Source organism: Lissotriton helveticus, chromosome 12 (assembly GCF_964261635.1).
Source record: "Lissotriton helveticus chromosome 12, aLisHel1.1, whole genome shotgun sequence".
NCBI classification, from domain to species: domain Eukaryota; kingdom Metazoa; phylum Chordata; class Amphibia; order Caudata; family Salamandridae; genus Lissotriton; species Lissotriton helveticus.
In genome coordinates, this window is record NC_136073.1 from 648,823,283 (window position 1) to 648,851,064 (window position 27,782).

Sequence of the window (27,782 nt, forward strand, 5' to 3'; positions counted from 1 at the left end):
TAGCCAGTATGCCCATTCTAGCCTATGGAGAACAGGTAGCCTTGCAGCAGTGAAAAACAAAATGGAGGGTGATTCACTACCAGGACATGCTACACATACCAAGCCATGTCCTAACTTAAACACACAAAGCACCTACCATAGGGGTGACTGACATGATGCTAAGGAAGGTTCAGGGGCTGGGAAGTGTGGGCACTTCACAGCCAAGATGGCAGTTCTGGACTGCACGCAGACACTCAAGTGGCAGGTCTGAGGAACACTTTACATGCTGCTTCAGTGGGTGGCGCAAACCAGCGCTGCAGGCCCACCAGCAGCATTTGGGTTACCCGTCCTGGGCACACACAGGCCACACTACTAGGGACTAACAGGTAAACCAAATAAGCCAATCAGGGATATACTAATTCACAGGCATATTGACACAGGGAGAGCATACGCACTTTATCACTGATCAGCAGTGGTAAAGTGCCCAAAGTCATAAAACCAACACAAGTAGGTCAGGACAAATCCAGGAGGAAGGCAAAAGGTTTAGGGATGACCCTGCAAAAGGGCCATTTCCAACACTCACCAAGTTGACACTTGCTTCCTTGCCTGAAGCAGCATCTGAACTGGGAAATACTGCATTAACATTCACAGCTCTTAATATGATTCTAAAACTATCACCAAGCCGTTGGATGAGAGATGTTGTACTTTAAACTTGGAAACGGAGAGCAAAATGGTGCCACAAGACTTACAGCTCGTGCCTTATTGCAGTTCTTTCTTTAGACGCTGACAAGTGCGGGCTGAGGCAGTGAGAGAGAGGCGGCGTGCAATGGGAAAAATGGGCCGACAGAAGGAGTGTAAACACGGCTAGTCTGACACTGCCTGTTTCATTTCCTGTAAGGAATTCCTGGAGAGGCGGAGTCTCACAAGGAAGGGCGAAGGGTTTCCTTACTGTCGAGAACTTCCGCATGGTTCAGCTATGTGGGCAACAGATGTGGTTGCTCGACAGGCCTAGAGTTCGGAGACAGAGTTTTAAAGTTTAGCTTGAGCGGCGAGACGCAGGCGGACACAGAGCACTGCGTACGTGCAAGAGGAGAGGAGGCGCAGGCCAGGGCTGTTCCAGTGGTGTAACACAGGCCCCGCAGTTTTAGACTAGATCTGAGATTGCTTACACAGTGACCTGCATAACTTACCATTTGCGGCACCATTTCTGTTCAGGCGACATTTTGAATGTTGATTGAAACTAATCCTTTGCTGTTTCCGAGAAGAAGCCTCTGTTAAGTTTTGCTTCTGAAATGTTGATGTTTTGCCTTAGTAATGAATAGACTGCTTATATTAACACATACCTTTTATTCACTAGATAGGGGCCCTCTCCCACTTGTCTGGTGGTGGGTGCAGGGTGAAACGACCTTGGACTGTGCTAGGTTCTGTGAGATACAAGAACCAAAACGTATTTTTTCTGTATTTCATTGTCCAGCTGCATCTGCCTGGAAAATTCAAATTCCGGGCATGCCTTTGCCCTACTATGAAACGTACATAATGTATCTCTATGCTTGTTGATTTCAGTTCCCTCTGTACCACTTTTCGAGACTGTGCAGACGGGGCTCCACTCTTAGTGCATCTGAATTAAACAATTATTGGTATTTTCTCCACTTTTCTTCAGACTCTTCATTTGGTATGGAAGGCTGAGAGGTGGTCTGAGGATACCTGGGTGGCCCCAAGTGGCTCACTTCCTTCAGCAGCCCCCGTGGTGCGGGTTGACCCCCTAAGCTCCAGGTGGCCGCCTCGGCACAGTACTCTGGCTGTAGCACTCCTAATTGAGTGCAGAGGGGCCCCTCCATGTGGCTTGCAGGGGGGCCCCCTCACGTTTTGTTATGCCAGTGGGCTGTTCCCGGCTAATGAATGCCCCTCTGCACTCCCCGCATTATATACATGCACACATATCTGCATAGCGGGAGGATGGCAGTGTATTTTGTTATTTTCAGCTGCGCTGTGGCTGGCAGTGGAGTGTTAAAGGCTTAGTGTGCCAGAAGCATGTTGGTGGAAAGAGAGTGGCGCAGGAATTGGAAGGTGAGCTGGCATGCACACATGGGCAGTGCATAGCGGGCATGAATCCAGCTCACACCAACCGGTACATCAAACTTTCCCATCTTTCCCCTTTATCAGCCAAAGCCTGCATGTGCTCGCTCCCTAGTAAAACCCTACAAATTTAGCGGAACACTAAACTCAGCTGGATAAGTAAAAGAACAAACAACCGATCAGCAAGCAAGTATCATGGGAGTTGAGAGGATGTGGCAAAATGGCCAAAGCTGCTAACTCGCAAGCTGGGGATCCCAGTTCGAGTCTCGACAGCGCAACATCCTGTGATTCTGAGCAAACCATTTAATTTGTCCTGGTGAGACATTGTTATATAAATCTGCAGCAAGACGAAAAAGCATTAAGAGGCAAAACTTTATGGAAAAATAGTTTCACCGGCGCAAATGTTAACAGTATTTCGGCGAAGGTAAACTGATAGGAGAAGCAAATGAGGAACAAGCATTGGTAAATGCAGGAAAATATGGAACAGCCAATAGAAATGAAGTAAAAGAAAGTGGCAAGCACAGAAACTAATGAAAGCCAGGAAAGCGAGGTGGCGGGATATGAGTCCCTTTTAAGATTTATATTAAAAACAATACATTTTTCAAGCGCAGCGCAAGCGCTGGGCAACCTGAACCTAAAAGTGTTGAATACAACATTAGACAAATATGATTACTTACCTTGTGGACAAAGAGAATGGGTTTGGATTAAAGGGCAGGAAGATTTGGCGCTCAAGCGTGTATAATTCCTGAGTATGTCTATAGATATAGCAGTTATGCGGTGCAAACAGGTCAGGGGAAAACAAACCCAAACAGCAAACAACCCCTGCACTGGATTAGGGGGTCTATACCAAACAGAAAAGTACCAAGTCCTGTGCACACCCTTGTATAGTAATCAGTTCTGTTGCCGGCTGGCTATTGTCATATGTACTGATCAAGATTGAATTATAAATCTTCTCTACATGCGAAAACCTGGAGTTTGATCTTCATTCATTCTTATGAACATTGTTTCTAATTGTTGGGTCCTGACAACAGGACCCATTACTATACAAGCGTGTGCACAGGACTTGGTTCTTTTATTATTACTTACCTTGTTCTTGTATGTTCTACTGATGAGAAAAATCAGTCCTGAAGGCCCAGTGAAAACCATTGAACAACATCCAGCCTTAGTTACCACAAGAACTACCAAACGGAAAAAAAGGCTTTTGAGAACTGAGACACAATTCTGAAAAGCCTTTTTGTACTTAAAACAAGAGAACAATAAACCTGACAATAAAAGTAACTTATCCAATTGTTTATAACCCAAAGGTATATTCTAAAACCTCCCAGATAAGCTCTGGCTGATTGAACTTGTGATTCACATTACTCATTTTTATTTGTATTCAATAAACCCATTAAGACCCTGGCTGACGTCTAAGATTAGAATTGTACACTGGCATTTAAAGAAAAGGCTGGCTGCTACAAGAGATTATGGCTTCCTTGGTCGCCAGAGGCATCGCCCTGATTATCAGCTAATGCCTCAAAGGGGCTTCCTGCTTTGACAGTGGGGCCTCTTTTTGGCAACTGACAGTTCATCGAACACCTGACGTGGCACCATCTCGGACCCCTGACAAAACAATTGATTCAAAACTTCCACCCCTGCAGCCATCTCAGCGGAGAGGTCAAATACTGAATGGTCAGGGGAGGCTGGACTCCAGCCCTTCTGCAGACCTCGGTGGTCTGTGTTGGGCAGAGTGAGAAGCTAGTCTTTATGTCAAGGACTTCCGGATCGGGTGCAGCCTTTACACAGAATCCAAATATACAAACACACAATGTTCTCTCAAGTGCCTGGAAGCCTTTCAGTCCAGAGTAAGTGCTTCATAAAATGTGTCCGTACGCGCATTACAGAGGGCTTAGTTACTCCCACAGTGAAATAAGGTAATGCATTTCTTTAGCAAGCATCTATGAGATATAGTTGTTAGAAAAACCATAAAAGGTCCCGAAGGACAACCAATTCTCCTGTTTGTGTATTAAGGCGTAGACAGGAAATCCCGGAGCTCTCGAGTTTCCAGGTCCATAGTCTGTGGCTCATCCAGTCCAGGACTATTCTCTGCACTCTGAGATGTGTAGTCTCTCTATTCTAATGGGATAAACGGGACTACAAATCCCACAATGCACAGTACAAACAGGAACGAGGTGAGTTAAGCATAGAAACGAGAACTGGGGAGCCCTGGAAATACTCCTACTTGTGTCAAGGTGAGTGAGTGATGACAAACAGGACAGGCCTCCTCATGCCTGAAACAAAGGGAGAAACGTCGATGAATGTGATGCGTCCAAGGCTGTAGGTTCTATGTCTCCAGAGGGAAAAATATTATTAATTATGGACTTTAGTGAACTAAAAGTCCTTTCCCAGGGGAAAAAAAACCTAAATCTGAGATTCTGGAGTTTGCTCTGAGTAGGCGTCAACCAGGCCTTGGGAGGCCGAAGAATCGGCTTTGTGGTTTTTTATATATTTTTTTAATGGGTCGCTTCAAACCAGTTGAAGTTAAACTGGATCTGACTGAGATATAAAATTGGCCCAGGCAGCAAAATAAAAGTGCCCCCATTTGCGAATTAAGTAGCTAAAAAAGTGGCCCATATTATTTGCAAACTTGGGCAGTTTTCAGAGTATAAAAAAGACACGCTGTGTTAGAGTTTTGCAATGTAGGGCAGACTGCATGGATTTGATGGTGCTGCAGACAATGCGTGTATTAAAATTAGACCCAATAGATCATTCTATAGGCCCATAACCGCCCTTTAAGTGAGTCCGACCCTGTGTGAAGCAGCCTGATGGCGGCCTCACCTGGAGTAAAGGGGCGGGGCTGAGGCCTTTAAAGAGGCCGGTGAGAGGGGCGTCTGCTCGCTTCTCTCGTCCAGGATCCTGTGTTCACTGCCAGAGGCTCACGGTAAGGAGCTCGGAGACGGGGGTTGTGGCTTGTTCCGGGTGACACCCCTGGGGTGTGTGTGGTCTGATCGGGGTGACACAGGCGTGGTTCGCCGCGGAATGCGTGGTTTGTGATCAGTTCTGGGTGACACCCCTGAGGTGTGTGTGTGGTCTGATCGGGGTGACACAGGCGTGGTTCGCCGCGGTATGTGTGGTTTGTAGTCAGTTCTGGGTGACACCCCTGAGGTGTGTGTGGTCTGATCGGGGTGACACAGGCGTGGTTCTTTGCGGTATGTGTGGTTTGTAGTCAGTTCTGGGTGACACCACTGAGGTGTGTGTGGTCTGATCTGGGTTACACAGGCGTGATTCTCCGCGGTATGCGTGGTTTGTGGTCAGTTCTGGGTGACACCCCTGAGATGTGTGTGGTCTGATCTGGGTGACACAGGCGTGGTTTGACTGCGGGACTTAAGGCGCTGCTCCGAGGCTCAACGAGTGTTTTAAGGATCACGTTTCAGACGGCACCCCTGATAGATTGTCATAGTTAGCCGCTTAGATTCCGAGGTCCAGGGGTGATCAGCTGCTCCGGTCCAGGCCTCGTCTCTCTGCCCTTTTGGGGTTGTGGCCCTGGTTGTATTATGGGGTGCAGATGGCTGTCGCCCTCGAGCCTGGAGTGGGAGACTGTCGTCCACTGGATACTGGCAGCTTTGTTTGATAGGCCTAGGGCGGTCTCAAGATGGGCAGGTCAAGGTTTGTAGTCAAATTAAACGACCAGTAATGAGAAGTCAATTCTAGAAGTAAAGCCCCAGCACTTGATTGGCTCCAGTGAGGGTTGGGGCCATTCTTGCAACTTCCACCTTGTGTCCAGTGAATCAGCCTGTTGTGGTGTTGTGTAGAGCATTCTGGGTCTTGTAGTTTTTACTTACTATGCCGGAGTATAACTAACTAATTTTGGTCCGAATGGAGAGCTTTTGAATTTCCTACGTCCAAGCTGTGTCATATGCTGTCCCGTCCACACATTTATTACACATTTTGATACTTTTGGTACATATTTTATGGGGCTGTGAACACTTAAGTCCCGGAATGCAAACCACCGGACTGCAGATTATGCGTGCATCAGAAAGCCTGGCAGCTATGAAATGACTGACTGAGTGTAGCTTACAATAAAATTAAAGTTGACCACTTGGCAGCTTTGCATGGATGCAATTTAAGGCCTCATCGGTCCAGAACTTGATCGAATTAATATATTCATCCATCCAATTTAGCATATAATTTGGCTAGAATGGTACAACAGAACGTCTTGCAACCCACATGTTCCCTCGTGGTATCTGCATCTCGGAGAGCTTGAGGGCGACGCTGCTCAACTCTGAAAAGAATAAGGCCTAAGGCGAAAAGCTTCTCGGAATCTCCCTGTCTAATGTAAGGGTTGCTAAATACCAAGGCTGTCTTCACACCCCCCCCCCCTCCCTCCCTCATGCCTCTTGTATCCACAATCATGCACTGCTTGCCTCTTTAGGGTCGCGCATGCATCTCACTTGAAAGACCGTATAGCTTCTAATAAGGGCTTGGAGCCCGCCCAGTACTTGTCATTTGTTGTCTTCAGTGTCACTTCTTGTTTGCTGCCTCCTAATTGGACAGCCCAGGCAAGCACCACTTCCTGTTTTCTTCTATTGAGAAGTGTGTGCTTAGTCTCGCTCTACTGCTCAAGCTGTGATTCAGGTCTTCTCCATTTTATTGTTTCTCTCCCCCACCCCCCCCCAATAATCCGTGCTTGTTTAGAGGTATTCGCCTCTCATTGGTTATCGTATCCTGTCTTCTCTACGATGGCTTCCCATCGAGGCAAGATCTATTTACAAAACTGCTTGCATCACCCACAGAGCCTTGCACACTTCCTCCCCTCGTTACCTGGCGAATAAACTGAAAATGTCTGGAGGCTCAAGACCTTCTCAAAATGCAGAAACGTTTCTGCTTCAGCCCACCCCTTCTTCAAAGTGGAAAGATCGATGGCTCAATCGTTCTCAGGTAATGCAGTGAGAATCTGGAACTCGCTTCCTCCATTGCTCCGTGCCACCACCTCTATCCGGATCTTCAAAGCTGACCTCAAATCTCTTCTTCCAAAGACCCTTTCGGAACTAATACCTTCATTCTCGGACCCCTCTAGGAAGTTCGTTCATCATTGTACATTTTTAATATTTCCTTGTACATTCCTTACCCTTGCTTGAAGTGTTTGATATTGTGTTCTTGCCTTCTATGGTTTTACCCTACCTCTTCTAGTCTCCAGTTTATATTTTGTAACGTAATTGGTTCTTTTGTGCAGCGCTCTGACGCCTTCGGATACAGTCTGCGCTTTATATAAATGCATTAAATAAAATAAAACACGTTTTCAGAGTTCACAACGTCCATCTCTGTGGCAGGGAGACAAAAGCAAGTCCTTTCTGTGAGCACTTTTTTGCACCTTTCTCAAATATGCTGTACTTTTGAACCACCATTTTCCTCCATGGTGCCGCTTCCCCACCCCCCCGACTCTTTATGATCCTTTGGAACCTGCCATTTCTGATCACACTCCAGGCTGAGTTCTCCTCCCGTCTAAAGTTGAACAATCTGTCCCGTGTGCAGGTGTGAGCTCATTTCTGTCACGAAGAACGATCTCTGATGTTGTATAAATGAGATTTTAGCCACCCGTTTGTGTGTTCCATGATACTGCAGATATCCTGTCTTCTCAAAATGTGGCTTGTGAGTCGTCTCAGATTTACACATTTCTTCAAATAGATCTGTAGCGTGCTTAAAACCATTGACCAAGCCCAGAGGGGGGGGGCATTTGCCTTGCCAATGCTTTTTTGTCTCTTGCTCTGGGTCATAGTCGGATAATAAACATAAATCCTAGTCACCCAAGAAAGGTGCTGGTGGGTAGGGTCGGACTGGAAACCTAAAGTAGACCTGGCCCATTTTGTTAGACCAGTCCAAATCAGTGGCGTAACTTAAGCCCCCATGGTGGGGGTGGTGGTGGCAAGCTTCATGGGGTCCCCTCTGCAAAGAGGAGGGACAAATGGGAGGGGCCCCATCTGTGCTCTTTGCAGGCCCCCCTTAAGTTCCGTTACACACTGGCCCAAACCATGCATAGCAAGTAAGCCTGACCACTACCAGGTGAGATTGGGGGAGGGCGGGGGTCCCCCAAGAAAATGTGTGGGAAAATGGTACATTCTTATGGTGAACACACAAAATAAAATGTCTTCCATGAAACATGAATTTAAATGCAACATAAGTGCACACACATTCTTAAGCACAGCCAAGAAGCTAGAGTGAGCGGCTCTGTCATTTTAAAGCTGGTAATGTTTTGGAACAAGACTGAGGGTTTGTGTACTTGCTTTACAGATCGAAACAGTCAAGATGCATTTGGAAGAGCTGTGTGGGGCTATGATCCAGACATTCAAGAAATACTCTGGAGCTGATGGTAAGGATGGAGAGCTGAACCAGGAAGAGTTGTCCAAGCTTCTGAAGGAAGAGTTCCCCAGTCTATCTGTGAGTACAACCAAACACCTATATTTATCTTTGAATATACACCTATTGAATGTTTGCCAGTGGTTTCAAAGAGTGTAATTTACAGAAAAGGTCTTGCTGAGAATTACTTACCATAATTCAGTGCTGGGTTCATTTGCAGGTTCATTTGCAGAATATTTCACTTCAAAAAACAAATGTTAAATGCAGTTATCATGCTTTCACAATCTAAGTGCTGTTTTTTAGAACATTTATTACCATACCGGACAAGCCTCCCCACGCAGGCCCATCCCCCGATGCAAACACTTACCAATGAATCCTCCCTTGTGTGTGAGAAACTGTTAACCAAAAAGGTCCTTGTCGGCAAAAATGTCTTGTTAAACTTATGTGACTGTACTAGAACACATATTTAATTGCTTGTTGAATGCTCTTTGTATTTTAAAATCTGATTTTCTTTTTTTAATTCAAATAGATTTTTATTGGCTGTTTAAGTATTAAATAAAATACAAATAGTACAGACTTAAAAACATACATTATTACAGAAGTACAGTACAATAAAGCGAAAGGGGTAAAAAGCAATGTACAATAGGTTACACAATAATACACACTTCATTAGGCGGTGTATCCGGACAATTTCAGGTAAATTATAGCACCAAAGATATGGGGATGGGACTCGGGATTTCAGGGTGAACCAAAGTAACAGGTTAGCTCCACACTGTTGGATTGTGGTGGCGTCAAGTGCACCGGGGGGGGGGGGTGAGAATATCTAAGGTGGTTTATAGGTGGTAAAATAACTGTCAAGGGTAGACCACATCCTTCTCATAGGGGGGCGCCATGGTGATTGTTGGATAGCTATGTTATCTGCTCCCCTGAGGCTAATTATCTGGTTGAGCCAGCAAGCAAAGGTAGCTTTGCTAGAGTCCTTCCAATTACTAAGAACAACTTTAACAGCTGCAGTGAGCATGAGATCAAGTGGCGCCCTGTCGTCGGCGTGGAGGGAGGGCTCTAGGGTGAAACCGAAGGCTAGGTATGGAAGTTCTCTGGACGGGGAGATGGGGAAAATTTTACCGATGAAGTCCAATATCTTGTCCCAGAAGGGGGTAACACAGTCGCAATACAGAATAATGTGTGCGAGGTCGCCCTCCGCCCGTTTACAATTCCAGCAGAAGGCGTCTTGGCTGATGTTATGGGCATAAAGACGCGCTGGAGTCCAGAAGGTTTTTTGGAGGAACCATTATTTGGTCTGGGATAAAGTCGGGCTAATTTTGTGTCACATGCAAGATTCCCAGGTATTGGTCCAGTCCGCTTCCGAAATCTGTCTAGATGACATTTCAGACCAAAACTGAGTGAGTGGTGTGGTGAGATTGGTATGTTGGGGGCGGATAAGTTTGTAGAGATGGGACCCTTGATGTCCTAGTCTGTTTAACCTACTGAGGTAAGATGGGAGGGAGGGTGGTGTTAGAGAGTTTCGCCTTAGAGAGTGCGGCTTTTATGTTTAGGAAGGTGTAGAACTCTAGAGGCGCAAGGCCATAAGTAGTTTGCAAGTCTCTGAACGGGCTAGAGTATGACCCCTCGAATAGTTGGTGCAGGAAGAAGATACCTTTCTTAACCCACTGAGAATTATGCAGGTGTTTTCCCTTATGCAGTATGTAACGATTGTTCCATAAAGACTCCCAACCCGAGCGGCAGATGCTATGATCTAGAAATTTGTCGATTTTTAAGAAGAGCCATTTTCGTGTTACGAAAGATCGATTTCGAGTGGGCTAGTTCGTTTAAATTGAGTGAGAGGGCCGCAGCAGGGGTGATTCCGCCTAGGATCGCTTGTTCGACTTCCAGCCAAACCGGGGTGTAGTTTACCGCGGGGGCTAGCCAGTGGGCATCTTGTCTTGCTAGGAAAGCGGTCTCATAGCGTCTAAAGTCAAGTCTGGTAGGTTGACCCCTCCTAATGATTTGTCCAATCGTAATTTTTTAATGCTGATCCTCGCTTTTTTCCCTTTCCATAGGAAGTTGGCTATAGATTGGTCCAGTTATTGCAAGAAATATTGGGTGGGTGTTAGAGGAAGCATTGAAATAAGGTAGTTTACCAGGGGGGAGATCATCATTTTGATGGTCTCTATTCTACCCCACCACGTGATGAAGCGAGGGGACCATCCATCTAGTTGTGTTTTTATTTTATTTAAGGTGGCCTTCTCATTTTGCAGAAGGGTTTCCAAAAGGGAGTCCCCAAACTCTATTCCCATGTATTTTACAAACCCTGATTGCCAGCAGAGCTCAGAGCTCCCCAACATGTCCTTAGTGGCTAGGATGTTTAGAGGTTTGACCTCCGATTACGTTTATACCCTGAATGGGTGAGTATGATTCAATGGTTGACATCAAGGCGGTGATGGAAGGCTCCGGGGATTCAGTCCTTATCAGGATATCATCCGCATACGCGGCTAATTTAACGCAAGTATCTCCAAAGCTTACGCCCTTGATGTTCTTTTTAATGTCGGCAATGAGAGGTTCCATTGCCAGGAGGAAGAGTGATGGGGAGAGGGGGCAGCCCTGTCTGGTCACCTGTTCAGGCCGAATGGATCCGACAATGAGCCATTTATGGCAATGCGAGCGGATGGGGAGAGATGCAAAGCCATAACCATATCTATGAAGGTGTTACCTAAGTTGAAGGTGGACATACAATGTTTAAGGAAGAGCCAAGAGACTCTGTCGAACGCCTTCTCCGCGTCTAATGTGATAGCTACGGAGGGGGCATCTAACACCTTGGCCTTTTCTATAACATGGCAGAGAAGTCTTGTGTTGTCGTTAGACATGCGATGCTTTAGGAACCCAACCTGTGATATACTAATTAATTTAGGCAGGATCAAGTTCAGTCAGGACGCGAGGATTTTGGCGTAGATCTTGCAGTCCAGATTTATCAAAGCTATCGGTCTATCATTTTTTGTTAGTAGCGGGTCCTTCCCCTCTTTGGGTATGATAATAATGGTGGCCTCACTCATTGATTTCGCTACTCCTTTTTTTGGGGCAAAGGACTGGGACAATTTTAGTAGGGTTGGACTTAATGCGGGCCCGAGTTCCTTATAGAAACCGGCAGAGAAGCCGCCGGGGCCTGGTGCTTTATTGCGTTTGAGGGTTTTAATGGAGTCCGAGACTTCTTGTAAGGTAAGCGGGGAATTCAGTTTCAGATTATCAGCGTCATTGAGTTTTGGGAGGCCTAGGGAGTTCAGGTATTTAGAGCACGCTTGAGAGTCAAAGTCTAATTTATTCTTGTAAAGATCCTCTTAAAAGGACTTGAATGTGTGTAGAATGTGGTTTTGTTTAGTTTGGATAGTATTCTTTTGATCTTTGAGGCAATGTTGAATTGCCTATTTTTATGTTTTAGATAGGATGCTAATAGTTTCCCTGCTTTGTTACCTTCACACATACTCAAAGATTTAAATTTATTAACCCACACCCCCGCTCTTCTGCTCAGGATCGCGTTATATTCATATTTCTTTTTAGTGAGGTCATTCAGAACCGAAGTATTATGCAGGTCCGCCGCATGAGAGAATTCCAGGTTCTTAATGTCCCTTACTAAAGTAACAAGCTCTAGATTTAGTGCCTTGTTAGTTTGCGCCCGAATACCAATAATCACCCCTCATATAGTGGCTTTAAGTGCGTCCCAGACATTTGCTATGTCCGAGCCCGGAATATCGTTTAAGTCAAGGTAGTCCTGTATGGCCGATTCAAAAAAAATTTTTTTTCTGGTTCTGTGAATTTCGTCATTGAAGCGCCATCTCTTTGGGGGAAGGATACATCTGGAGCCTACTAGTTTAGCTTGGATGCTGGAGTGGTCTGATAGGAGTTTTGGGGCAATGCTAGTTTCCTCAATAGGGTGAGTGAAGGGGCTATTGATGAGGATATAATCGACCCTGGAGTAGGAATTATGGGGAGTCGAGTTGAACGTGTGATCACGACCATCTGGGTGCTGCAGTCGCCATGAGTCTTGTAGGTCAAATTTGGAGCAGAGGCGTTTCAAACTGTCGTGCGAACGTGTGGGGTGATGGGTACAATGAGATTGGCGGTCTATTACCAGGTCAAGAGGCAAGTTGAAGTCCCCCCCCCCCCCTCCCCCCAACACCACAAGTATTTCATCTTGCGGTACTGTTTCGAGTATGGGGGAGTGGGAGTCCCAAAAGATCGGATCGCCTCCATTCGGGCCATAAATATTCAGGACGTGATCATCGTTCTTTAGAAGGTGTGCCATGACTAACCTACCATCAGTATCCTGAGTATGTGATACTACATTCCAAAGGTTTTCTTTTCTCTCCCCCCCCCCCTCTCACTCCCTCTACCTGCACCCTCAATCCCCCAACCCTCCCCCCCCCCGCCCCCCCCCCAGAACTAGAACGTAGGAGCAGCGACGGCAGTACCGTCCAAGCTCAACGTAGGATGAGTCAAAGATGTCGTCATAACAGGAGAAATCTTATAACTAGCTAGTATTTACTAACTGGGTATATCTAAGTTATTTTAAGCCATTAGATAGTGTCTGTCAAAGGCAGGAACTGGTCGAAGCTACAAGTTTAATACTATACAGGACTATAAAACTATAGGAAATACAGTAGAGCATGATGACTACGCAGGGGCCATCGGTGTGAGCATGTCACTTCAGAACAGAGACAACAATAGTGTCAAAAGGTAAGACCTTGACTCATGAAAACTAACTAGTATTTTGTAGTAGTGTATATCCTAAGCTAGTTTAAACTGCAATGTCAACATTTTGCAGTACTATAAAACCATTTAAGAGAACAGATAACCATAGTGTCATTAGGCAAGTCTTTGAATCGTAGATCTTCCAGTTCCCCCAAGTAGCAGTGCGAACAGTCTAGTGACATGACGTTGGACCTAAAAGTAGGTAAAAGTAGGGCCTACCTGTTGGCGAGGGCAACTTGGGGACTGGAACCAGCTATTTTTGCACAAGCACGGACTTACATTTGGTAGGGATGTAAGCAGGCATATGTAGGCGACATAGAAAAAAACGGGCATACACAAAATGAATGTAGGTCACAGAGAGCCAGTGGTCAGCTCAGCCTTGTCCCGTGCTCGATTGTTCAGATTCATGAACTTCCGTCTTCCTTTTATTAGATGCGAAGACAGATGAGTCCATTGCCTGCATAGGTGAATCTTCCAGAAACAGCGCTAGTTCATTAGGATTGGAGAAGAAGCAAGGTTTGCCATTGGTGGTGGTTTTGAATTTCACCGGACCTGCAAAGGAGAACTGTATACCTTTTTGACCTCTGTTTTTCCCTTAGGGCTAGGAAGCCTTTCCTGACTTCCATCGTGTCCTTCGAGTAGTCTTGAGTGAAGGTGATTTTGTGGCCTCCCCGGGTGACGGAATGATTATGTCTGGCGAATTGCAGGATAGCTTCAGTGTGCTGGAATCGCAGTGGTTTGCAGATCAGCGGTCGAGGGCCTTTGTGTCCATGAGGGATGAAGGTTGGAACTCTGAGCTCGGTCAATCTCAAATTCATGGTTAAATGAAATGCCCGTCACTGAAGGAATCCAAGCCTCTAGGAAAGATACGCAGAATTCGGCATCCTTCTCCGCATTATCAGGAACTCCAAAGATGCGTACGTTACCCCTCCTATTTCTATCTTCCAATTCTGCATTCTGGCGTCTGAGGGAGTCGGTCGATCTTTGAAGCTGGGAAATAGTTTTGGCCGAGAGGTTGGATTTGTCTTCAACGTCTTATCCTTTGCTCTGCTTCGCCTAAGCTCTTGTGGACTGAGTTTATGTCCGCCCTTATCGCAGTAAGTTCAAGCTGCATAGTATCAGTGTTGGTTTTCGTCGATTTTTGCAAGATCATGCACCTCTGCCAGTTTTTTTAGGATCATATCCAGGGTACTATTCAGGTCTGCTTTCGCCTTGATGGGTGAGTCAGATATGGACGATTCCGACTTCACTTTCTTGTTCTTCTTATCAATCCTCTCTGCCATTTGTTGGTTTTCCGTAGCGGGCTAGCGATTGAGGCGGAGATTATCCAGTTTGGCGGAAGAGCCAGATCCAAGAAGATGGTTGGGCCAAGGCAGAGTAAGTGTTTAATCGCTGTCCTGAGTGATAGAACAGAAGTGGGTTGCGTCTGTTATTTTTGAATCGCCTCGTGGTTCTTCGCTGAGCAGTGTGGTTGCAGGATAGAAGCTCTTCTGACTCTCCGTATCTCTGTAGAAGTGGTGATGGTGCCGGTCGAGGCGCTGCCACTTGAAGAAAGCTTGCGAGACTTGAAGTCACATGGGTCCCCTCAGAAACCCCCTCTGGTAACCTTGGGGTGGCAGAGTAGTGGCTGGGCGGAGAGGTGAGGGACACACAATAAGACCATTTGACTCCGGGCTGGCAGCTGAGTACTTTGCGCAAAAAAATAGAATCACTGGAAGGCGATTACAGAGAGTGTGGGAGCATTAGTGTTCCTTCTGTTGTATTCTGTGTCCTAGGCACCTAAGCGGTATTGGGATCAGCATTGGTGACACTGGTGGCTGTAGTTGAGCTTTCCAGGTGTAGCTGGGCATGGATGGCGCCCTCATGCTATGAATTGTGCTTTTCGTGCTAAAAATCTGTCCCAACCGGCGCCATTTTGAGGTCAGGCAGGCTCCCAGGGAGGGCTGAGTAAGAACTTCTTGGCAGATGTGGGCGGCGAAGTATCGCAGGGTCGCTTTTGGGGAGGCTCCTCCTTGGATAGCAGTAGAAGCGGTGAGGCTGTGGGTGCCAGAATCGCTATGAGAAAGGTCTCACTCGCGTTTATGTATGGGATGCTATGATGCGCGACGCCATCTTAGGGGTAGGCATGGCGGAGACCCGGGAGCCGACCACACGGATCAGCGCTTGAGTTCAGGTAGCGGTGCGCTCGAGGTAGAGACATGCTGGGACGCGCTGTGATTGTCTCCCCTCGGGGGGGGGGTGGGTCCCTTGGGCGATATCAGCGCATTCAGAGGTGCAGTTGGAGACGGAGGGCAGGTCGCGTGAGGCGGTTCACTCGCTCACTCGTGCATGGCCTGGCAGGCGGTGAAGTGCGGGTGTTAAAAAGCACGTTACCCGACTTAAATTCGTTCCGTTTTTTCGCACAGTGTGCAGCATGATGTTGGAAGCCCGAATCTGGTGGATGAATGTCGATGGGCTCGACGGATCTCTCCTGAGGTGAAGGAAATCGCTCTCCTACGCGGCAGGGAGCAGATTAAGCGGCCATTACCACTGCCGTCCAAGCCACGCCCCTAATCTGATTTCTAATAATTTGTTGGACATATTTATAATATCACCAAACCCATATGCCCAAAACATTGACTTGCCTGCAGTGTCGGTCAAACATGAATAAAAAAAACTGAGGCTTTACATGTTTGTTAGAGATGGGTCTCTAGTTGGCAGATGTAGGTACCTTTGTCCAAATAGGGGCCCTTCCTCCTAGTCAGACTAAGGGAGTTGCACTCCTAAAATAACCCCTGCTCACCCCCTTGGTAGCTTGGCACGAGTAGTCCGGCTTATCTTGGAGGCCGAGTGTAATTTGCACATAACCAACAGTAATACAGTGTAAGCACGACAAAGACACCACACCAGTTTAGAAAATATCCAATATTTTTATTTACTTAAGACAAGAGCGAATAGAAATCCACTGTACAGTACTTGGAAATCTTCAGTTACCAAAATAACCTTGAAATACAGTACCTTGAAGTAGATGGCTACGTCCTTGGCTATCACAGCATCATGAACAAACCAACCCAAACAGTTCTGGCTGACAGCAGCATCGCAGGCCAACTACGGTGTCGGAAAGACCCGCAAAACAGTACCTTTAGAAATGCAGTGCATCGGCGACCTCTCGTTGAGCTCCAAAAGCATAGCGTCGGTTCCGGAGTCGTCTGGCCCTTGAAGTCACACGCATTGCATATCGAACTCCTCATGATTGAAGTCTGGAGAGCTGGGGTTGGCAGGCGTCGGGTGCTGCAGTGCAAAGTGCAGCGGTGTGGCGTGCAATGCCCTCAGATCACGGTGCGAGCAACAGCTTGGTGGCGGCATCAGATGGTGTTGTTGGTGCGAAGTGAAACAGTGCTATTCACAGTGCTGGCAGGTCACGGTGCAGGCATAGTCACTGCTGAAGTGCTGTCATCGGCTGATTAACTGGAGTCGATGGTACCGGTAGGTAAAGGCTGCGGTGCCAGATGAGGATGGTGTCCTGTAACTTACAAGCGGTGCACTCTAACCACAGTGCAAGCAGTGGCATTTAATTCCGCGTGGAGCTGCTTCGGTGATACGAAGGCGGCGGTGTGACGCGAGGTGGTGCAAAATGCAGTGCCCACAGGTCAGTGCGAGCAGCAGCTCGGTGGTGGCGTAAGATGGCTTTGTCAGTGAGACCAGGGTCGCAGTGCCGTTAGGACATGGAGTCGGCAGCAGTGTCGCGTTCCTTTTTCTTCTGTTGCAGCACAAACACACAGTCCCCAGTGCTGATGGCGGACGAACTGAAGTCTTTGCTGTTCTTGAGACTTCTTGAACAGGGGGCAAGCTCTACCTCAGGCCCTTGGAGATACTTCAAGAAAGGTTGAAGAAAATTCAGTCCGGTCCTTTCACTGCCCAAGACAGAAGCAGCCACTGCAGGCCAACACAGCAACGCACTCAGAAAATTGGTAGATCCTCCTCACAGCTTCTCCAGCTCTTCTTTGCTGTCTTATTGGTCCAAAAGAGTTTTCCAATTTAGGGGTTTGGGACCCACTTTTTATACCCCAAAATCCTTTGTCTTCTCAGCAGAGAGTCTGTGCCCAGCCAGAACCAGTGCTGCCCTCTTTGATGCACATTCCTGGCAGGAGATAGAGACCACGTTGTCAGAGGCAGTCTGGGCCTATTCAGGTGCAAGGGAAATCTCCTCTCTCCACGCACTCCTCCTACTACTCTGAAAGCGGCCCGGGTCTATTCAGCCCAGCCCTGACTGATTCAGGAAAGGCAGGGCACATGAACCCCTGGTGGCCATTTGAGAGAAAGCACCTCCCCAACCCCTGTCACTCCAAAGCCAGACAGGCGATACACATCCTAGCAGGGGCACACAGGATGGCTAAGCAAGAAAATAGCTGCTTTCTAAAAGCGGTATTTTAAAACCCAGAATGTCAATCACCTTTACTAAAAGATGCATCTTTAGATTCGGAGTTCAGGCATACTAAATTTTATTTTTCTATCTGGTCCCAATGGGAAGTTATATTTATTAGATGTTCTAAATTAACTCCCATGCTTTCCTATGGGCCAGATAGCCTTTCAGTAGTGAAAAACTAAATTGACAGTATTTCACTATCAGGAAATGCCGCACACAAGGGCATGTCCTAACATTCACATACACTTCACCCTGCCCACAGGGGTACCATGGACCTACCTTAGGGGTGACTTGCATGTAAGGGTAGGGCCTGGCAAGTGGGTGCACATGCCAAGTCGACATGGCAGTTACAAACTGCGCACAGACTCTGCAGTGGCAGGTCGGAGTTACCTTTTCAGGGCTACTCATGTGGGTGGCACAATCAGTGCTGCAGCCCACTAGTAGCATTTGGTTTACAGGCCCTGGCACACTCAGGGCACTTTACTGAAAAGTAAATCCAATATGCCAATCATATAAACCCCAATCCATAATACAATTTGCAACAGGAGCACTTTAACACTGATCCGCAGTGAGTGCGCAGAGACACTAAGCCAGCAAAAACAGAGTCAAAATTGGTAGGTCAGAAAGCAAAAACTCAGGGGAATCAGGCCAAAAGATGCCAAGTCTCAGACTTTCTAAAGCAACACTCAGACAATTCTAATGTAAAAAAAATGTATACAGAGTAACAAGTAATATGTCCCAATATAGCTGTAAGTATGATCTGCTTCTTTTCGTTACCCCCCCCCCCCCCCCACCCACTCATGGGTAAATGTGATACTGTTTCTGACTAGTCTGACTGGGATCCTGCTAATCAGGACCCCAGTTTATCTGCTTTCTACCTAACCTGTAATGTTAGTCACTTTGGTACCCTCCAGATTGGATACTGGGGTACCCTTGTCAGTCTCTAGTATATTGCACACATGTACCCAGGGCATTGGTACCCCAGAGGCCTCCCATGGGCTGAAGCATGTATTATGCCACCCATGAGAGGCCATGCAAAATGGAACCTACAGGCCTGCCATTGCAGCCTGTGTAAGTTGGTGCATGTCTCGTAGCAGATTCTGGCCAAGTGTTTGCCAAGTGTTTGTCTCCTTGCTCATACTGGGACACTCTCCGTGTTATTTCCTGTTTTTGCAATCTGTCTTCGTGAAGGACTCGCAGAAGGACCCTGATTACAAGGACTTACTGCGGGAGGCCGGGACTGCGAGGACCAGCACACCTTGCACAATCCACAGCTGGTGCTTCTTCCTGTGCTAGCCCCGCCTTTCTCTGTGGACATAAAATTACCTCCGCATCGCGGGACGGAGCACGGGGCGAAGCCCGGGCAAAGGGCTGCCTGTCTAAGGCCGTCCAAGGACGTTTAAGGCCGTGCCATGCTACCCCCATAACATCTTGGTGTTTGCTAACATCATTCTGGCACTCAGAACCTGTATCTATTCACTGCCTAGAACACATAACATCTTGTAATTGTGTGATATTTACTGCAAATTCTTGGCTGGTACTAGTTGTAAGAAACTATGTCGGACCGGAAAAAATTATATCACTCTTGCAACTTCAAATGGGGTGGCAACTGGAACCCTCGACCATTTTTTCAAGAGTGTCTAACGTGCTCGAAAAGGAAATTGCTGATGTGGAGAAGCGTCTTTCCTTGGATTTTATAACTGGGAAGCGATCTTCTTTGGGGCAAATAGGGACTGTGGCTTCCCCGGTGCCTACAAACCACATAGTGGAGGAAATTAGGCTGGTGGATGTAGAGGATGCCGAGGTTATTGGAGAAGAGTTGGGTGGTTCTAATGGCGTTCCATCTCTGTTGAGCCTGTCCACCAGTAGAGATGATGCTGACCTATCTAACTCTCCTAGACTGTATTTCACCTCCCCTCAATATGAGTCAGAACACCACCTAAGATTAAAATTGCCAAAAAAAGAGGGGGTGGTCCTTTAAAAACTCAGCAAGCTAAAGTACAAAAAAGGAACTCTATTTCGATAGTATCAGGCGCTGCTCAATCGCTAATCCCTAGGGCTCCCTTAATATCTACTCATCGCCCACACCGTCCTACTGATGAGGGCGGCTTCCTGGGGAAAAAATGGAAATCCTTGATGCTGCCTCTCTTAGAGAGAACTAGGATGATCAATACACAGCTAGACCTGATTGACAAAAAAGTTGAAGGAATACACTCTTATTAGCCAATCTGGCAAAGGGTCTGAGCAGTAGAAACCCTTCAGCAAACTCTGTAAACCTGATGCCGCCCACAAAAAAATGTCCTCCCTGTCCTACTGTCCCCATAAATTCTAATCATGTAGGAAAAGAGCTAATTCGTAAATCCCCCCAAAAAAGCACAGACCTCTTCAGCACCAAAGATGTCTGATCCTAAAGTAGTTTCAGAACGAAAAGAGAGCTATCAAGGGGGGATAACACGAATCCGGGGGAAAAAATGGAACTCCAACAAAGTAAGGTTGATAAGGAAAATGGGGCAAAGGCCCCACAAAATACATACAGACAATTAAATAGAAGAGTAGACCCACTGCCAGAATCCGCCCCTTACGCTGTCATTATGGCAGGAGTCCCTGAGCTCCGTCTGGGTACTAAGGAAGACCACCGAGCCTTAAGAAATAAAGTAGTATATTGGCTGCGTAATAATAGACCTTTGCCTACCCACATTAATGGAGAAATCCTAAGTGTTAGGCGTGCAATCTGGGTCGGCTCACGCCCAAAAGATAGGAAGGGGGATGTAATTATTATAAATTTTAAAGATCATAGAGCTGTGACGCATATTGGGGACTGGTACGATGCGAGAGGTACTTATTCCATCTCTACACATTATGTTAGTTATTTTTACCCGCTGACGTCAGCCCCTTATCCCAAAGAACGTTTATTAGGAATGCATTCCTTAAAAAGGTCCGGAACAGAATATCATGGACTTAATCAAACATTCTTTACCCACCAACAGATTCCTATCCTAGACCGACTTACCCTCCAAATGTAAGTTCGAACGTTGAAAATAACTACTTGCTGGGTAATATAGGTGGTGCACTAAGCGCCTATAATATACCAACCCACGATCAGTTCGACTTTTTTTCGGGTCTTCAATTTGTGGATTGACTCGACAAGGATACTCCTCCCATTAACATGTTAGGAATACAGGAGAATCCTGATATAATTATTAAGAATTCAGAAGAGCAGAGGTTATTGCAGGGTAAGGTGGACATTAACCTAATAGAAACTATGTCCGTAGAGACTAATAGCCTTAACAAAGGGGAAGGCTATAAGATTAATAGCAACCTCGAACAAAAGATGGGGGGGGGGGGGGGGGGAAATGCGGGGAATCAGTTCCCCGACACCTAGAAGGGAACCGGGCAACGTGTTCCTGGGCGAGCCCGTAGTGACTGAGAATAGGGAATCCTGCAGCTTTTTGTTTTGGAACGTGGCAGGTCTGAAACAAATTAAAAACCCCTCTTGGGAAAGTGCTATAAATAGTTATGATATTTTGGCTTTGCAAGAAACCTGGTCAATTGACCCAGTATATATAAACGGTTATAAAAGTTTCTTCACCCCAGCAGTGGGGGGCACACATGGGAGAGCAAAGGATGGGCTGATTATGGTCCTCTCCAATCAGCTTAAGTATGAGCGGGTACGCTTTTCATCAAAGTGTAGCTATTACCAGACACGAACGATAGATAGCAGGAAGGCAGCTAGTTTTATTGTCATAAACTTTTACAACAATATCCTGAATAATGATATTCCCAGCACTTTAAAAATGCTGAGCGATGAAATACAACATGAAATAGATAGCAATGAAACTGAAGTAACAATCCTCGGGGGGGAGGGGGGACTTTCATTGTCCACTTTGCAAAAAGGGGCAACAAGGGATCTGTGGTTTAATGTTAGAGCAGGACATTAACCTTACACTTTGATCATTCCATGATCAGGGACTTATTAAATGAAATACTGTTCACCTATGATTTGGGATATGCAAATGAAATTGTCCAAAAACCATCTCACTTTCTCCCGACCTTTATTGGCAGACGAGCACTGACTACTATTGACTTTAATATGTCTTCAAATAGTTATGGCCGCAAGATTAAGAGTCTCAAGACCCTAGACTTGCCATTGAGCGACCATCGCCCTCAAATAATGGAGATTGAAAACCCATTTTGGGAGCAGCATAATGATGGGTCCCTTATGCGCGCAGTTCCATATGTGACGCTTGGGAGGCAAAATGGGTATACACTCAAAATGAAGTAAGCTGGTCCCAGAGAAATTCTTAGGCAAACTATTGAAAATTTGTTTAGAAAGTTTCATGATTTGCTTGGGTGAACACTCTGATAGTGAGCGGATTATAGAACATTTTTATATTATAGCATCTTCTATTAGAGAGTCTGTGGGTGGAGTCAAAGAAACGGGCCAAAGGCAACAGGAGATGGTTTGACAACGCATGTACAAAGGCACTTACTGACCTGAAATATGCCATTCACAGGACACCTCGAGACCCTTCACTAGTAAGAGGTTTACGGAAAACCTATAACCAGGCATTAAAAAATAGGAAAAAATGCCATAAAAAGGAGGCCTGGGAAGTCCTATGTGCAGCGTCGCAGTCTAAAGATCCATCTGCGTTTTGGAGGGCTGTAAATGCCCCTTCCTTTACAACCATACCAAAACTCATTTGGAAATTGCGATCGCGGAGGACGATTGGGTCAAACATTTTTCTAATCTTTATAGCTGCCTAGATGAAACATCCAAAATAGGATTTAACACACTGTGACAAAGGGTTTCGGGCCCAGAAGTTGGTGGTAACTCTGGATGAAGTTATGATGAGCCTGAAAGCAACAAAGGGGGGAAAGGCTGCAGGCCCAGATGGGATCCCAGCAGATTTTTTTAAAGCAAACAGTGAGATTTGGGGCCCCATGCTGGTACAGCTCTTTAATGCTGCGCTAGCGAGGGGATTAAATCCCTCATGGTTTACCTCGGGCATTGTCCCAATATATAAGAAGGGAGGTAGACAAAATTATGCTTGTTATAAGCCAATCTCCCTTCTAGATTCATCTATAAAGATCCTTGGCAGAATCGTCCTAGTTAGACTCCAAAATTGAGCCGAGGATAATGGGATAATAAGTGACTTGCAATTTGGATTTCAGAAGGGCATAGGAACAATTGAACCGGGTTTAAATTTTATTATTGTCCATCAAAAATATACCAGGGTAAAGGTTGAACGCCTATACCTTACGTTTGTCGATCTCACAGCGGCTTTTGATTGTGTGTCCCACAGTAAACTATGGACTCTATTAGAAAGGTTGGGTGTGGAAGACCCTATTTGCTTTTTAAGGGAATTGTATTCAGGGGCGACAGCATCGGTCCGTTATGGAAAGGGGGGGTAAATGTACCAGATCATTCGGGATAGGACGTGGGGTACGCCAGGGGTGCGTCCTGGCTCCATTTTTTATTCTTGGTCTATATAAACTGACTTGAGCTTCGTCTGTTGCAAGAGTGCAGGGATATGCCTAGGGTTGGCAAAAGATCTATCCCTGCACTTTTATGCGGACGATGCGGTCCTAATGGCCCGGACCCCCCTGGCCCTACAGAACCTGATAACATCCTTTGATAAGTTCATGTTGAGTATGGATCTAAAAATTAATTGTAGTAAAACCTTTTCCATGAACTGTGGTACACGAACTAGGAAACAAACTGTCGATATATAAATAATAATCCCCTGGAAAATACTTCTACTTTCCCTTACCTGGGTATCCTGTTCCATGAGACTGGCTCCTGGACAACTGCTGTAAAGGCTAGAACTCTCTTGTTCTCAAACAATAATGGCCTTAAAGAACTTTATAAAAATGTTGGGTAAGAAACCAATAAGGGAAGCATTAACTATTTATAATGCTACGTGTTTATCAGTGGCTCTGTATGGATTGGAACTTTGGGGGTATACTAACACAAAATCAATACAAATAGCTGAAAACAAGTTCATGAGGCATATTCTGACAATACCAGAAAGTGTTGCGACCTATATTTGCCACACCGACCTTGGCCAACCGTACATTAAAGATATAATCAGAACTCAGCCCATCCTTTTGTGGCACAGGGTATGGACAACAAATGAGTATGCCGTGAACCGGGCTATTTTGTGGAATGTCCTAAAACTAGAAAATGTGAGTAGATTGAAAAGGCTAGAATATGTCGAGTGTTTTCTCATAGAAATTGTTTGCCAACAATACTATGATGATCCTATCACAATGGAAAATATATCCAGAAAGTTGCTGAAAAAATTGTGTATGGAACATCATGAGGAGAAAAGAAGGTTAGAAGAAGTAAAGAAAAAGACAGTTATCTCGCATCAGTTGTTATTAACTGGCGATAAACTACGGCCGTATTTAACTCTGCCTATGTCCAAATATGATCGATTTCTCTTGACACGTTTCAGATTAAATATTGTTTTTAGACTTCTGACTTTCCCAGAAATGAATTCATGCTCGCATGATCTGCCTACATGTCCATGTGATGAATCCTCGTGCCAATCTGACATCCATGTTGTATTTGTTTGTAAATTCTATACTTTACCGCGTAGGAATTTATTATCCCAATCCTTAAAGAAATTCATTTAAATATGTCGCCCAGCATTTTTTAGAGTTGCAAAGAATGGACACCGTTTTAGTTGTTGCAGTAGTCTCAGAAATTTTTAGACATGTTTTTTAAATTGCGGAAAACAATTGGTCTGGATGAACTTTAATTGTGTTTTTATATTTCTGTGTAAATGAAATTTCATGTTGCTCTTATGGTTATTATCTATTAACCGAATAAAGTACTTTTTGAACTTTTGGGTACCTCTGTATCTACGGGTGGGGTGGCTTTCCAACATCCTAACTTCCCGGGGTTTCTTTGAAGTCCACTGGGATGGGTCCTTAAACTCCAACCACGACTCTCCCATAGAATTGTATGAACCATGCAGTCATGTTCCCAAACTGCACCCTGTCCTCGGTCGGGTCCCTACTTGCTCACCTTGGGTGGTTTTTTTTGGGGGGGGCAGCAATTCTACATCCTCCAGACACTGTCTTGACTTGAGTCGGTTCTTATACTACCTATTTTAGTATGTGGTTTGGTCTCCCCTTGGAGCCCACTGTGTATTAGTGCTATTTACTATTGGTTCTGTTCTACAGTATTTGTGAGTATCTTCATGTAGAAGATACTTTATCGTACTAGAGTTATATTAGTATTTACCTATTTTTATAACTACTGTGTGGTTCTCCTTTCATTTAACCAATACTATAAGGTTGCATTCTGGTAAAAAAGATGCTTAACATTCCTTCAAGATTAAGCCAAAAGGCTGATCTCCACAGCTACCGCTTGAGTCGCTTTCTAAGGTTATCTTTTTACCTCTTAAATCACCGTAAGGGTTCTTTGGACTGGTAAAGGATGCCCACTTAGTTGACAGCATATATCCGGTTTCTTCTCACAATAGCCATTGAGGAAATGGGGCTGGGGAGGAGGGGTTCAGGTTACATTGATAAAACTCTACCTTCAGCCTTGTGTTTTGTAAATGTGACCAGAACTGCTTGATGTGCAATATGGGCCTATATTGCCAGTTAGTTGTTGTGTAATCTCTCATATTGTAGGGCTTATTAGCCCAATGTATACCTGGACAATGCTGCTTGAAATTTGCAGCTTAGCAGGTGCTTTCTGAGTTCCTATTCATGTTTCTGGTTGGTTGTTGGCTTGACAATGTCATGCCAGTTTGGTTATCTTTTTAATTGGTACTTTCCACTCTATCAAGATGGGTTGTCTATGTAAACTTTAAAGCTTTAAGGGCTGACGGATTAAGAACCAAGTACAGGATAATCATTATAGAGACACTAGTACTGAAGCCCTCTCTTCCACCACCAACTTCCAACATTTGGCAATATTATAATTATTATTTTTTTTTACTGAATAATCTCTTGCTTCACTACAGTAAATGTTTCCTTCATAGCTGTGCAGAATGAGTGTTGTCTTCTCTAGATGTGATAATTATTGTTTAGCTCTTGCATAAGGGATGCACAGCTGCTTAAATGGCAATCCTCAGTAGGAGTGTTTGGAAAGCACTCATGCTCTCTTCCCTTAATAGAAAGCCTGAAGCTTGGGGTGAGATGTTTAGAATAAAATTCCAGAATGCTAGCACTTGAGCCTTGAAGGCAGAGCACTTCTGCCATGGTATTTGGACACCATCCAGCGTACCATAGTTGTTTCAGACCAGCAACGCTTTGGTATAGTTTGAATGTTTGTCTAGGATTGTGTGTACTTTAACCACGTTTTAGAATTAACAATGGATTTGTCAAGGAGAGCTTGTGACCACGAAAATACTTTCTTCTGGGAGAAAGTCAGGAGGTCTTGCTTACATTCATTACATTTAAAATTCTACAGAAACTGGAAGCTCTGTCACCTTTCCAGTAGCCTTGCCGGAAACTATGGGCAGGATTGGGCCTTCAGCCCGCATGGATGAAAGCACTTTTGTATCCAAAATTAAGGGGAAAATATGGGTTAATTTGAGCTATTTGCAAGAACCAACCTTCTATGACTGCTGATGGGTAAAGATGGCAAACGCACAAACTACCATGACTGAGGTATAGGAACTGGTCTAGTACTTGACCAACTTTCCTCTAAACTCGTCAAATGACTGATGGTTGAGCCAATGTTCAGCCCTTTGTGGTGGTTGTTAGAACAGTCTACTATCTGTAGTACCTAAAATAGAACAGTCTCCTTTATTACCCAGCCCTATAAACATCTGCATTTTGTTTTTCTTCTCCTAGTTCATGTCTGGAGGAGGGCAGTGGTTGTCTGGTTGTCCTGATGTGTTCATTCTTAGCAAGCCTTCTAATATTACATTTCCCTAGGGTTGGTTTCAAAGTCTGAAATCCAACCCCCCCCCCCCCCCCCCCCCCCCCCCGGTTCTTTTGAGCTCTTGGATTACATGCAACATCCAGAACACCACATTTCCCTAGGTCCATATTTAGTCTCCCTCTATAAAGGGAGGAATGACATTCTAACCCGAATTTAACTTTTGGTTCAAACCTCATGTTAACAAATTGAGGGCAGAAGGACTGACTGTTGGCTCAGGCAGTTCAAGGTAGGTGTAATTGCATGGAATGTAACGCTCCTCCCGTGCTTGAGGCTGAGGGCCCTTGCTGGATGAAGGCCATGGTACACCATGGATGCTGTATGAGGAGTTGCAGAACAAGCAAACACTAGACCATTTCTGTACTACAGGATTCTCTGACCTGCATGTTAATTCTGCAGCTCTTTCTCTCTAGAGAATGACCCTGTAAATCCAGTCCCTCTCTGCCCCGGTCTTTCGGCGGAGAGGGTTCTTCCTTAAGGCAGCAGGTGACCTATTCAGCAACCCCAAGGGTGGAGCTTTAGGCTTCACTGCATTGTAGGAAACCAGAAACTGGACTGCCATGGGCAGGGATTTGTTAAAATCCCATAGAATTTACACTCTAAGGCTGTGTGCTCCTCACTTGCCACAGTGCCATGATATAGGCTTTGCGCAAGCAGTACCACTGGATGTCTCTTGTTGGATGGCCCATCAGGTCAAAATTAATGTCTAGGAAACACTGGTTTTCTGGAGAATGGTCTTATGAACAGTTTAACAATTGTACGGAGTATGACTCATCTATGTATAGCATAATGCAAATATTGAGGGATGGGGGAAGGGGTTGGTAGGGAATCTTCTCCAAATTTCCTTTCCAACGAGAAAGTAGAATGTTCTGAACATTTACTTCATTTTATAAAACCTTCTCTTGTTTGTTCCCTCTTCGTTCTACAGGCCTCTGGGAAAGACGAGGAAATGGCAAAAGAGGCGATGAAGATGATGGACTTGGATGGCGATCAGAAGGTTTCCTTCAGAGAGTTTGCCATATTTTTAGCAACTCTGAGTATGCTAATGGAGGAATGTGAATCCTGATCTAAACTCATTTTTCTCAGTTTAATAAAAAAATAGGTATGGCATTTTGTTTATTCCTTCTTTTCAGTAAGATGTCAGTCTTGGCAAGTGAGTGTCACATGGTTGATCCTTTTGGGGCGATATCCAGAAGAGTTTCCAGCTTTCCTAGTCTGCGTGAGTGTGGGAAATGGAGCAACACAAGGCTACATATTTGGGGTCCGTGAATGTACTATGTACTCTCCCGTTTTCGAATTAATGTTTGCAAAGGACTGCCAAGTGAACTGCATACATTTTGA

At 45.4% G+C, this 27,782-nt stretch overlaps 1 protein-coding gene across 1 annotated transcript; it reads left to right on the plus strand.

Annotated features, from left to right (window-relative positions):
* The first annotated feature begins 4,879 nt into the window (after positions 1–4,879).
* LOC144798984 (protein S100-A2-like) lies at positions 4,880–27,782 on the plus strand. The gene is made up of 3 exons (XM_078670126.1): positions 4,880–4,975; positions 8,323–8,469; positions 27,370–27,782. Exons 2-3 carry the CDS (start codon positions 8,338–8,340, stop codon positions 27,505–27,507), a joined length of 270 nt encoding a protein of 89 aa, XP_078526252.1. The 5' UTR covers positions 4,880–4,975; positions 8,323–8,337; the 3' UTR covers positions 27,508–27,782.